At 39.5% G+C, this 14,045-nt stretch overlaps 2 protein-coding genes across 2 annotated transcripts in view; one reads left to right on the forward strand and one right to left on the reverse strand.

Moving 5' to 3' along the window:
• Window positions 1-14,045, forward strand: part of VEPH1 (ventricular zone expressed PH domain containing 1) — a 209,491-nt gene that overhangs the window by 42,284 nt on the left and 153,162 nt on the right. The window lies entirely within an intron of this gene.
• On the reverse strand, window positions 3,811-9,386 carry PTX3 (pentraxin 3). Its single transcript, XM_027113263.1, has 3 exons — window positions 9,110-9,386; window positions 8,258-8,662; window positions 3,811-5,038 (listed from the first exon to the last, which is right to left on the reverse strand). The coding sequence occupies exons 1-3, from the start codon at window positions 9,237-9,239 to the stop codon at window positions 4,425-4,427; spliced, it is 1,149 nt and encodes a 382-aa protein (XP_026969064.1). The 5' UTR covers window positions 9,240-9,386; the 3' UTR covers window positions 3,811-4,424.

The following is a 14,045-nucleotide window of genomic DNA, read 5'->3' on the forward strand; positions in this document are numbered from 1 at the left end:
GTAGAATAAGGCCTGCACAGTTATAAGCATCCATGGGCCGAACTCTGAGAATAACTTACTCACAATGGAAGGGAATCTTTATATTTATTTGTTTGTATTTTTGTTTGCTTATTTTTTATTTAATCCACTGGGAACAAGTTGAAAAACATTTTTATGATAACTATTTCATTTCAAAAATTATTTTAGGGTTTATAAAGCATTTTTAGATACATTATCTCTTGTTGTATCATTTTCATAATGCCCCTTCAGCAAGGTAGGTAAGTCCTGTTATCCCCAGTTTTTTGGCTAATTTGAGATTCATAAAGATTAGTTAGCAGGCCTGACATTTTATAGTTAGTGGGTAATGGTGCTAGGATTTGAATGTTGTGTTTTTGACCCCAAGCCCAGCAAGCTTTCTTCTATACTCCAGATTTATAAAACCAAATGCAAGGGTCAGCAATCTGAGTTTTCAAGTTCACTGAATCCAGGAATATATAAGTGAACACATACAATTACTTTGACCAAGATTTTTAACTTTTTGAGTGCCCTTCCTTCCTTCCTTCCTTCCTTCCTTCCTTCCTTCCTTCCTTCCTTCCTCCCTCCCTCCCTCCCTCCCTCCCTCCCTTCCTTCCTTCCTTCCTTTTCTGTCTTTTTATTTTTGGCTGTGGTGGGTCGTTACTGCTGCACGTGCGCTTTCTCTAGTTGCATCAAGTGGGGGCTACTCTTCGTCGCGGTGCGCAGGCTTCTCATTGCAGTGGCTTCTCTTGTTGCGGAGCACGGGCTCTAGGCGCGGGCTTCAGTAGTTGTGGCACCCGGGCTTCAGAAGTTGTGGCGCACGGGCTTAGTTGCTCCGCGGCATATGGGATCTTCCCAGACCAGGGCTCAAACCCATGTCCCCTGCATTGACAGGTGGATTCTTAACCTCTGAACCACCAGGGAAGTCTTTGAGTGCTATTTCTTAGTGGCTAAAATACAGTTCTGGAAACATTTGGCCTTAGTAAGCTTCTCAAAGAAGAGCTTTCTAATATAAAATTTAAGAAGAGATGAAATAAAAATCAATTATAGTTTCTTCTTTGTTTTCAAATCTGTTTATTAAAGTGAAGTTAGTTGAGTAATTGCAAATACCTAGCTCTAATATTCTATAATATATACTTAATAGTCAACTGTTCTGGATTTTTTTAAAGGAATTAATACTTAATTAAAAGCCAACTCATTGCAATAGACAAGGAAAATATATCAACTCTATCTTGTTCAGATACTCTCTCTGCAAAAAAGTTGCTCTACTTACATACATATGTAGGTACTAGAGTGACAAAGTGTCACAGTTTGCCTAGGACTGAAGGATTTCCTGGAACAGGGGACTATCAGTACTAAAGCTGGGTTGGTCCTAGGCAAACCAGGACAGTTTGTCACTCTAGCACACATACATAATATTTTATATTTTGTACATGTAATGTATTATATATTAGTTATACATGTAATTTTTCCTCTGAATAACTTGAGCCATCTTGCACAGTTCTTTTACTGTGCTATAATATGATGATGCTCTCAGTAACCATCCTGGTGAGTGAAACTCTTTGCCTATGTGCTAGACTAAGCCAGCATGCTGATATTTCTCTTTAGATTATTTTATCACTATTTTACACATTTCTTACTTCCTCCTTTTGCTGACACTGTGTATTCTAAAACTCATTAAATGCTATTAGTGTAAAGAAAAGAGTCAGATAGCCAGCTTCCTGAGACTGTAAAGTGTATTTTGTACATATAGTCTGAGTATTTTGAGGGAATAAAGTGCTTGGTCTTTTTTATTAAAACGAAAAATTGCTCCACGGGATCAGGATTAGATTAAGTGGTCAACCAATAGTGGATTGAAGAAAAGATAAAGGTGTATTTTTTTGTTGTTGTTGTGTAAAAGAAGTGCAGGGACAGGCAGCCTAGGGCTGGCAAGACAGCTTCATAATATTAAAGGCCCAAGCTTATTCTATATTGTTATGCTAAATCTCTTGATCTAAGAGATGGTTGCTGAAATTCCAGCCGTGATTAACATATTCCCATCGGTCAGAAGGAGGAAGGGAAAGGGAATCACATTCGTTATTTCACCATCAGCCAGAACATAGTCATTTGGCCACATCTAGCTGCAATTGATGCTGGAAAATAAGAGACTTTACTCCGAGTGGCCATACATACCATTAAAACCAGAATTCTGTTACTTAGGAAAAGAGGGAAAATCGATATCAGGGAACAATTAGAAGTCCCTAGAACACTTATCCAGATTTACTGCTGTAGCAGAGGTAATTTCTACTTTAGTAACTCAAGGGTTACTTTCTTTTTTTCAGTTTGTTTCTTCTCTGCCTTCAACATGTAATTGCTGTTAAAAATTAAAAGTTCCCTTACATTTAACTCTATCAGCATATGAATTTGCATATCTCTTGGCCAGCATCATCTTGGGTCTCTTGAACAGATGTAATTCATGCTGAAATGTGAAAAGGAATTGAAAGCATGCCTAACTCTCTGCTGAAGGTTCGGTCAAGTATTTCCTCCTTCAGCTCAGCATTCAGAGTCATAGACAGTGGCTAAACAGGGACTGTAACCTTGAATTATGTAATCTCCGAGTGTCTGAGACTGACCTGTGACCTCAAAACTGGGAAGGATTTTCTTTGAGACACTTCACTCTGGCTTTGTGGGTCTCACGAGTAGGGTGAAGCTGTATTGATACCATGAGTATATCTTCAAAGATTCCTAGATTTATAGAATTTCACTGGACACTAAGAGTTTTGTTTGTGTTTTTTTTTTATGATTTTTTTTTTTTTTTTTTTTTTTTTGCGGTACGCAGGCCTCTCACTGTTGTGGCCTCTCCCGCTGCGGAGCACAGGCTCCGGACGCGCAGGCCCAGCGGCCATGGCTCACAGGCCCAGCCGCTCCGCGGCACGTGGGATCCCCCCAAACCGGGACACGAACCCGCGTCCCCTGCATTAGCAGGCGGACTCTCAACCACTGTGCCACCAGGGAAGCCCTGGACACTAAGAGTTTAACCCCCTCCTTTTACTGAGAAGTTGCAGAGGAGTTAAATAACTTGTCTAGACAAGACCAGGATAGTTAGTTACAAAATGTGGTTTGACAATTACTCCTGGCTCCCTTCTCCACACCTCATGAACAGGAGATGACCTGTGGTTGTTCAGGTCCTACCTTTAGGTGGACACATCATCACTGTGGTTCTACCACATTTCCTACTGATGTTCACATGTGGCTTTGTGGTTCTTCTGTCAGCCCTTGCTTGCGTCGCCTCTACAGGAAGAGAACATTAGTGTGGTAGAGAGTTATCTCCCCATCTACAGGTTGAAGGGACTTGACTGTTCTCTCCTTTATGCGTAAGAGAATGGGATGTGTACTAAGGGCAGAAGTCATTGTTTCTGTTCCAGATTTTTAGATCTCCCCAATAACAGTCCTAAACCATCTCTTGCAGGTATCATGTGAATCTGAGGAACTCTGAATATAATTCATATTTTTTCCCCTGTATACATGGGACAGAAAGTTGTGTATGCTCATAGCATCATCAAATTGGAAGGAATCATTATTTCTTCAATTCCTTGATTTCTCAGTTGAGGAAACTAAAACCCAGAGAGATGAATTGACTTAGCCAAGATCATATTTCTTGCCTATGATTTATAGGAAGCCAATGCTTAAAACAACTCTATAGTTTGTTTCTAACGATAGTAACTATTACTATTTACATAACAGATTAGTATCTGAAAACTAATTGCCTGCTTTAGATTAAAAAAAAGTATGGATTTGCTCCCAAACATTTTAAATTTATAATTAGATGACATGGACTCATTTTTATAAAATATTTTATTTACAGAAGAGATTTACAAAAATAGTCTCAATAAAATTAATACAAAACCATTTTACAATATAACTTATATAACTATCTCCTCAAAAAATGACATTTGATTATAACACACACTACATTTGTATTTGTTAAGTCACATGGTAGTATAAATATGTTCTATCATCATTTTTTCATAATAAGGTATGTACCAAATACAATGAACAGTGGACAGTAAATGTTATTTTATTATTCTTCCAATGTAAAATTCATCTCTGGCCAAAACAAAATTAGCCAAAGAAAAGTAAAACAATTGTCCTTCTGTTCAACCATACAGTCTTTTTTCATTATTTGAGAGTTTATCTGACAAAGACACAGCATTAATCTGAAAGCACATGGCATAAAGTCTAGTAACAATATCCCCAAAAGCCTTCTCCAATGTCTCCCCTTCGACTATTTATTCAGTATTTTGCCAAGATAAATAAAGATTGATCTCAACTCTCTCCTTCATTAGTCTCAAGTGTTCTTAGTAATGCATTCAGGTTTTTAGACCTTCCCAAGTGGCATATGCTTAAAATGTGAGTTTCTTTCTTTGGCTTTAAGTAGAGTTTCACCACACTTAAGAAACGTACTGCGCTCCTCCGTGGGGCTGAATCTCCGTGACTGCCCACCCAACCACATTGCCCCGGATGTGACAGGACTCTGCTCCTCCGGTCTTTCTTATGTCTTCATTGCTGAGAACATGATCCCAGATGTTGAAGCCCGTGAGTCTGCCAGAAAAGGCTAATGTCTCATCAAAGCCACCACCCACACAGCAGCCGTTCTTTTCTTGGCCAACCTGCAGGATTCCTCCTTCGGGAACAACGTGACCCGTGGCCATGTCTACAGTGGCGGCCACCAGGTCACCATTTACCCACAAGGCCACGTGCCCTTTCTCTGAATTCCAGGTGCTGCACAGATGGGTCCACGTTCCCAGGGAAATCACAGTATCGGTGACCAGTCTGTTTTCCTCTCCACCCACCACAAGCACGATGGACTGATAGCTGAGGTACAGCTGGATCTCATACGGATTCCTCTTTGTGCCATAGGAAAACAGGACAGTTTTGTTTAACACATCTGTGGCTTTGACCCAAATGCAGGCACTGAAAGCCTCAAGTTTCATTGGTGTTGCTGGATGCACACTTGCAAAAATCTTCTTGGAACGCATGGGAAATAAAATCGCTGTTTCACAACCTAGAGTAGCAAGGGAGTAAGAATATGAAAGAAAATACAAATTCATTCCGAAATGATTCTGGCAGTTAGGCATTTTAGGATGGGCCTTTTAATGACTACGGTTAAAAACTATATGCAGCAATATGTTATGACTTGAGGGGCCCAAGTATAAAATCTCTATAAAGGAAAGAAAACAGGAATAAGGAAAATCAACTGTCTCATTCAGAAGCATGTAAATGGAAAAGAAGGCACACAGAGAAATGGTAAAATTGGGTTTGAACTTGGGCACTCTGGCAGCAGGAGCCACACCCTTAACCAGCACACTGCATTGCCTCTTAGTGGTAGAAGAAGCCCTGGATTTGGCTAAAAGAGCTGGAATTCAGTTTGTTTTACTACTAGTAAGCTGTGTTGCTTTCGATGAGCCCCACAGTCTCTCCAGGCTTTATAGTTATCTGTCAAAGGCTCTTCCATTCTCCTTGTAATATTCTGCAAGTCCGTAAAGAACAAGCATGTAGCAGTCGAGAAGAGCTCTGTGGACCAAAGATATGCTTAAAAATTCTTACTCTGTCCACATGCTTATAAATGCTATGTAAGCCGTAACAGAAAACCTTTAAGGAAGAGTGAATTCTTCCGAGGGGTCGGATAGAGTATATATTTCTGCTAATACGCACTTAGAAGGAGACTTTCAAACTTGGGGGTTGGGAGCTTAGTAAATTCCCACTTCTGTCCATCTCCAGGTCACATGGCCAAGTCAGGGAGCTGCAGCTGCTGAAGTGAAGACCTTTTAGGTGTCTCTAGGAAATAATGTGCTAAAGCCTTTAACAAGTGAGCTCTGCCTTGTGCTAACCTCATATATGCATAAAAGACCATATAAAGAAAGAATTTTAAAAAATCTAAAGTAGGGCTAGGTATTCAGTTTGTAACAACCTAAAGAAGATTTACCATAAGATACCTTTAAAAAGCAAACTCTCAGAGCTTTTAAAGACTAACTGGTGAATAGAACTTACAGGAACCAAATATCCACGCAAAGTGTGGTAAACTAAGCTAACTGCCTACAAGTGGCTGAAGGCTAGGCTCCATTCTGAAAAAATTAAGCAGATGGACCTTATCCTTTAGAAATAGTCAGAGAAGATAATGAGGTTCAGAAAATCCTAGAAAAATAACTATCATACTAAAGCACAAAATTGGTCCTGTCATACTTTGGTATTAACTTTTTCACTGAATAATTTGAATTTCTGAAGATTTTTTTAAATTAATTTTTAATGAGGTGTTGATTCTTTTTTCAGATGAAATTGGTAGGTACATGCTTTTCTAGCTATGTTATTTAAATCAATCAAAGATCATGGAACAAAAGATCACCATATGCATGGGCATTTGACATACTCTCTGTAATGTTTCAGTAGTGTTCAGAGCGGGTGCCAACTACAGTCTCATGAACTGATTTCCTGTTTAAATAAGCCCAGGCAGTTAGGATTGCATTCCAAAGCCTTTCTTGATTGCTTCTCAGAGACCCAGCTTCCCCTGTTGGCTGCACTGGTTATGTGAGTTCATGAGTAGAACTGCATGTTGACAAGTTTTTTTGTGGCTTCTTTTGGGGGCCAGTGATTGAGGCTCTTGATATGTCTTTAAAATGTCAGAAACTCTCTCATGAGATGGCTTTTAACTAATAGGTTTTTCTGATTATATTATCAAAGACCAAACAGAATTAAAACCAGGTTCTTAAGAGGCTGACAACAGAATGATTAGGAATCCCTTAGGAGCCAAGCTGGCAGGAAACCAAGAGAGAAGAAATCAAAGCATGTGGGTAAAAGTATTAGTAGAGGATGTATTATAATAAGAAATTAACATTTTTGAATTCAGAAATACATCCCTCTTCTGCTCTAACTAGTATGCAGAGGTGGAAGTGAAACAGCGTAATTCTTCAGTTTTCCTGGTATGTGATATGTACAATGATTTATACATGGTTTGCAAAAGACAAGAAATTTCATCCATTAAAACAGCTAAAGAATTATAATTTGTCTCCTTGTCACTTACATTGAGGATCTATTGTATATTTGATTTTATGATTTTTCCCCCCTCTGAAGCCCTACTTAATATTTTAAAAAATATGTTCTGTACTGATAGTCCTCAGTTATTTAGGAAAGACTCATATTCTGGTATGGTTTCTGCAATTTTAAATGCAACATGCTCTCACACATGCATGATTCTTCTCCTACCCCATCCAATAAGAGTTGCTTTATTGGACATAAAGAAAGGATGGTGCTTTTTGTAATTGTTTTCTGTTCATAAGATGCTCAGGAAAAGTGTAAGTCATATTTTCTTACATAGGACACAGATTTTCTAATGTAACCCACAATTGTTACATCACCATTTCTTAGAAATTTTGACTTACAAAGGAGTGTTACTTGGCTCCAAATCTACTCTTTATTTCCTTGAACTGTCTTTCGAATGTATTATTTTGAGCTCACATGTGTTTGAAAATTCACTTAGTATTACATGGGACTTCGACAGGTTGCATCTGGTTTGAACTGCCTCTCTCCTGTTTCACCCTGATCCTCCTCATCCCTGGGGTGCCACCTGGATACCAGTTGGCTCCTACATCTTACTGTCTCTCTTTGGATCCCTCAGCCTCTGGTTTATTCCAAACCTCACACCCTGGACCTCACTCTGGCGCTCATTTCACAGACCCGAGGGCTGGGGGGACCCCTTGGGAGATCAGATTCAGCCTCAAGTCTTTTGTTTGGAACAGGCAGGGAGGAGGGGCCAGCCCAGGGATTGGAAAACCTTCCTAAAAATTAGGCTGTGCCCTGAAATAGCGCGGGGAACCAGAGCTCCCCTAAAGAGAGAAGCCGGCTAAAATTAGACGAAGTGGAAATCCCTAACGGAGGGAAGCTGACACCGAGAGAGGTCACGGTTATAACCGGCCAATAGAGCTCCTGTAACGCCTGGTCGGATCGGGTGTCAGTGTGGGGCCCCTTGACGTCTATTTCAAGACTGTGATGATTACGTGCACATCTATCCTCTGGATTCCTCGGGACTGGAGACTACTTTTGAAAGCAATTTTCCCGCCTTGTATGGTGTGTCTGAGCTCTGTGACCATGCATGGAGAAACAGAAGGGGGTGTGTGTGTGTTTCTTCTCACTAAAGCCTCCCGTAGAGGGTTGGCTGACTCGGCTTCCCGCAACTCGCGCTCCGAGAACGAAGCCGCGTGGGGGTCCCCGCCCGGTCCAGCGTCCTCACCTGCTGGCAGCCAGCGTCCTGCCGCCCAGCCCTGCACAGCGCGGAGGTCGGCCTGCGTCTGCCGCAGCTCCTCGAGCACTGCGCCAAGGGCCCGCCCCGCCTCCTCCTGCGGCTGCAGCGTCCCGGCTTCCTCCAGGCGCGCCAGCCTGCGGCTCGCGTCGCGGCTCGCCTGCAGCAGCTCATCCAGCGCCCGGGCCAGCCTGGCCTCGGCGGGGGCCACCGGCGTGCACAGCCTCGCCAGGCTGCCCGCCAGCCGGCCCAGCTCGGCCCGCAGCTTCTGCAGCTCACCCCGGAGGACGTCGTCGGTGGCCTGCAGCAGCATGCCCTCCCGCATCTGCGAGTTCTCCAGCATGATGAAAAGCTTGTCCCACTCGGAGTTCTCCCGACTGCAGTCGCACGGCGTAGCTAGAGAACGGGACACACGCGTTACCGACCCACCCAGGCCCTCCTCGGGTGCGCCTTGTAAAATGCCGACCTCCCTCGGTGGTCCCAAGTACTCATCCCCAGTACCGCCCCCCCTTTCCTTTCAGGATACCTGCAAAAAACCAGCATGTAAATATCTCGAGTATGACAGAAACCATGCGAGTTTATATGAAGTTGAACTCTATGAAATTGCCGTTCATGGAGCTCAAAACGAGAATATAGACGATTTCATACAGTTCGACCCATTATGTATCTCTGACAGAAGTAACTTTTTGAAAACGCTCCCTTCCCTAACGTGCTTTTCTCTTTTGTAAAACAAACTAATTTTTTTGCTTATTTCATTGGCTACAAAATATATGTATAATACTTAGACCCAAAGAGGCGGCTATGTAATTAGGGTTAGCAGAGAAACAGTTAAAATGAACTTACGGTCCTCAGTGGGATGGAGTCCATTGTCTATTTCATTGTCCAGATTCACATACATGAGCTCATATTCATCCGAGTTCTCGGCCGACACTGCAGACCAGAGAGCACAAAACAGAATCACAGGGAGATGCATTGCTGAAGAGACAAAGTTCTTCCCACAGACGTCGGGAGGGGACGAGACAAGAGGCTCTCAAGTGAGTGGAGAAGCAGCGGAGGAGAGTGAGAGGCAGGAGCTGAGAGCCCTTAATAAATGCTGGGGAAGGTCTGAATGGGGATGAATGAGTAATGCCAGTGGCACTGCGTTCACGGGAGTTCCCCTGAATTGGGGGGGGGGGGGGGGGGGTGGGAGGGCGAAGGAGACGTGGGGAGTTGCACAATAGTAAACCACAAAGGTTTGCACTGCAGTCAGATTAATTGGAAGAGGGTCAGAGGCGAAAGAGGTGGGGAGACTGGGCTAGGACTGTCTCTCCCAGGGGATTAGCTGTTGTAACTTGAATTGGTAGCACTGAAGGATGAGAGGGAGGGGAGGGGTATTAGGGGGAGAAATAATTCAGCAGGCATAGAGGTGTGAAAGCAAGAGCATCATTTCAGCATTTTGTGTGCACTCGCATTGTTTCACCACCGTTATGTATAGAAAACTTCTTTTCACTTTTCTTTGTACACAGTTTTACAGGTCTAAACTGTGAAAGTTACTCTGATTTCAAGATAAACCAACACAGTAAAAATTTGTATGGCTCTAGAAGCCAAATCCATTCCGAGTTATTCCACCTTTAATCCTTCTGGAGTTGCAACTATACTTTTATAAATGGACTTTCTAATGACAAACACAGCAAAACTGGTAAACCTAGAATGAGAAGGAGCTGGGGAAAAGGAATTAACTGATTTTAGGTGTGTTTCTTTTCATAACCTGAAATTATGTGGATATATTATTTCACTAGGCTTAGAGTCAAAGATCATATTTCTAAAGTAAATTTAGGGATTCCTGCTTCTGCCAATATATGGAGATCTATATAAGCTGAAAACTCTGGTGAAAAAAAACCTAGAAATGTGTTTACATTAGAATAATAATAAGAACTTAAAATGTACAAATAAGCTTCCAATAAAGTAAGGGAGATATCCAGAGGCCAAAGAGAGGGAACCAAAAACAGACCCAAGAGCTGATGCTAGGCCCCCTCCCCCGAGGGGAGGTGAAGGGGAGGACATGTTGTCCGTTCTGTGATAACCAAGTGTTAATGGCCATATGGGAACAAGGCTTAGGCCAGGATGAGGAGTTACCTATTGGATTTCAGTTGGTCTCTGCCCTAGCTCAAGAAAGTGAGAAGTAAGCATAGCTCTCTTTGACTGAACTCTACAGGGTCTCTGAGAGTTTGTGACTTTGGGCCTGCCCTCATACATGTTCCAGATTCAAATGTATACTGTCTGACACATATTTATTATTAAAAATAAATTCATAATAAAAATTATTTAAACATATGAGGGAACAATCCACCATAAATTAGAACCAACAGAAACCAAAAGGGATTAGACACCCCTCCCTCAAGAATTTCACTTATTTAAAATATCAGCTAGAAACTAGAAAATAAGTGTGTTTAAAGTGATTTAAGATCTACAAGAAGGAATTGGAAACATGAAAAAAGAAAAAGACACTGATGTTTTTTAAAGAATCAAATATAACTTCTAGAATTAAAAAAAAGTTAATTGAAATTTTTAAAACATTCAAGGAATGGATTAAATGACAAATTAGGCTGAAGCTGAAGAGAATATTAAGGAACTGGAAGAAAGAGCTAAGAAAGTAACTCTAAAATCCTTTCATTGTTCAAGACAGGAAAATTAATTTTTCTTTGTTAGTTCAAGAATGTTTATCTTTTAAAGGACAGCCACCAAAACCAAAAGGAAATAAAATGTCCAAATGGAAGGAATAGAGTGAATTAAAAAAAAAAAAAAAAAACTTGACCTATTCAATAGGAAGCAGTGAAGTAGGGAAGAAAAGCATAGACAGAGCAAGATAAGTAAAAAGCACAATGTAATGTAAAAATAAATCCAAATATACCAGTAATCACTATAAATATTAATGAAACAAACTTTCAGTTAAGAGACAAATGTTTGTCAGATAGAAATATTTTTTAAGTCCAGCTATAAGTCACTTACAAGAGTCACACATAAAACATAAGAATCTAGAAATCTCGAAAACAAAAAAATTTAAAAGTGGTGAGAGAATATACCAAACAAGGGCAATTCAAAAAAGCTAGCATAGTTGTATTAATATCAGTCAAAAGTAGACTTTATTTTTTTTTTATTTTTTATTTTTGCTGAGGGATTTTTTTTTTCATTTTAACATCTTTATTAAAAGTAGACTTTAAAGCAAAGAGAGAAATTAAATTATGATGAAATGCTTTACCAGGAAGATATCTCAGAACTATCTGGTAGTTTCAAAAAAATACGCCAAATATTGACAGACTTATAAGAAGAAATTGACAAATCCATAATCATAAAGACAGATTTTAACGTACTTCTCATAACTGATAGGTTCACTTCTGTCATAACTGATCATTCAAATGCCAAAAAACTGCGAAAGGATACAGAAATTTAAACTACATAATTTAAATTTTGATATGATGAAATATATGGAACATTGCTCAGAAGGTTTGATAAGCAAGTTCTACCAAGCAAGGAACATGTAATCCCCATTTTATATAAACGGCCTCTGAGAATAGAGTGTGCAGGAATGCACTAAATTCTTTTTATATGTCTAGTAAGTATGATACTAAAAAGAGACAAGGTCAGTACAAGAAAGGAAGACTGCAAGTCAGTCTCATTTAAGGATATAGATGTGAAAGCTCTAAATGAAGTATGAGCCAAAATCCAGCAATCTATGCATTAAAATGCATCATAACCAAGCTGAGTGTATTCTAAGAGTATAAGATTGATTAAACATTAGAATATTCATTAATTTACTACAATAACAAGTTAAAGGAGAAATCATATGGTCATGTGGACAGGTGCAGAAAAATCGTTTAATAAAATTCAACACTCATTCATGTTCAAACTAGGAAAAAGACAGGAACTTAAACTGATAAAATCTAAATACCAAAAATGTGTAGAAACATGTACATACATTATGATGAATCCTTAGAAACATACTCTCTAAAGACAGGAATAATAAAACGATACCAGTGGACACTGGTTCTATTCATCAAAGTGTTTGAGGTCCCAGCCGGTAAAGTAGGACAAAAAACAAATGTAAGGAATAAGGATGGAAAGAAACGAAGTTTTCATCAGTTATTGTAAGTTGATTATCTATATGCAGAAAATCTAAGAGACTCTGAAGACAGTTTATTAATAAAAGAACTAAACTTTTGCTGGATGAAAGGTCAATGTACAAAAATCAGTCGCTTTCTTAATGCAGCACATAAATAGAAAATATCTTTAAAAGACCAAAAACTTTCATTTACAATAGCAACAACAAATATGGAATACCTAGGAATCTATTTAACAAAAGATATATAAGGTACAGCTAATATCACAAAACTTTGAAAGACATAAAAAAATGACATAGATAGAAGAATATATCAAGTTCTTGAATAAGAAAACTCAGTTTCACAGAGATGTCAATTATTCCAAATTAGTCTATATATTCAATGTGAAGAAAAAAATCCTAACCTAGTTTTTCAAGGAAGTTGACAAACTAATGGTAAAATTTATATAAAGTAGAGGAATTTGAAGTAGAAGATGAAGAAATTTGCCCTGTGAGATATAATGATTTATTATAAAGTTATTGTAATGAAGAAAATATATAATTGGTGAAGGTATGACAAATAACCAGAAACAGATCCAGATACATGGGAAACTTTATATATGAAAGAGGTATTACAAATCAGAAGGGAAACAGTTGGCCACTCAATAAATTGATCTGGGACAATTGTTTATATACACACAAATATATATTTATAATTAGATCCCTTCCTCATATATACAAAAAGTAAAATCCAGATGGATTAAAGACAAACATAAAAACGAAATCATAGGTCTTCCCTGGTGGCACAATGGTTAAGAATCCGCCTGCCATTGCAGGGGACACAGGTTCGAACCCTGGTCCAGGAAGATCCCGCATGCCACGGAGCAACTAAGCCCGTGCGCCACACCTACTCAGCCTGCACTCTAGAGCCCCAGAGCCACAACTACTGAAGCCTGCGCGCCTAGAGCCCGTGCTCTGCAACAAGAGAAGCCACTGCAATGAGAAGCACATGCACTGCAGCGAAGAGTAGCCCCCACTCGCCGCAACTAGAGAAAGCCTGCACGCAGCAGCGAAGACCCAATGCGGCCAAATAAATAAAATAAATTTAAAAAAGAATCATAATGCTTTTAGTAGAAAATATAGTAGAATATTTTTATGAACATATTCATTATATTAGGGAAAAATTTCTCAATAACAAAATCTTTAAAAACCATAAAATAAAAAATTTAAAAATCAACTCCATTAGGATTGCAACTTTAAAACTAATAGACCAAATATTAGTATCCAGAATAAATAAGGAACTTCTACAAATCAATAAGAAAACACAAACATCCCAATCGAAAATAAGTAAAGGATATGAATGGCCAAATCACGGCAGAGGAAATGACCTGAAAACATATAAAAATGGTGCTCAGCCTTACAAGTGAGTAAATAAATGAAAATTAAAACAAAAAATGAGGTGTCACCTTACACCCCATCAGATTGGCAAAAACCGATGTCTGTCAAGACCAAATGTTGGCAACAGAAACATTCATGCTCCTGGTGGGTATGTAAATTGTTATAATCGTGATGGTAGGCAGAATAATGAACCCCTCCCCAAAGATATCCACATCTTAATCCCCATGACCTGTGAACATGTTGTGTTTCATTGCACAGAAGATGGAATTAAGGTTACCATATAAGGAGATAATCTTAGATTATCCA

The sequence above is a fragment of the Aethalodelphis obliquidens genome, unplaced genomic scaffold (assembly GCF_003676395.1).
Source record: "Aethalodelphis obliquidens isolate GAN/ISIS:26980383/991018 unplaced genomic scaffold, ASM367639v1 scaffold1, whole genome shotgun sequence".
Classification (NCBI taxonomy): Eukaryota; Metazoa; Chordata; class Mammalia; order Artiodactyla; family Delphinidae; genus Aethalodelphis; species Aethalodelphis obliquidens.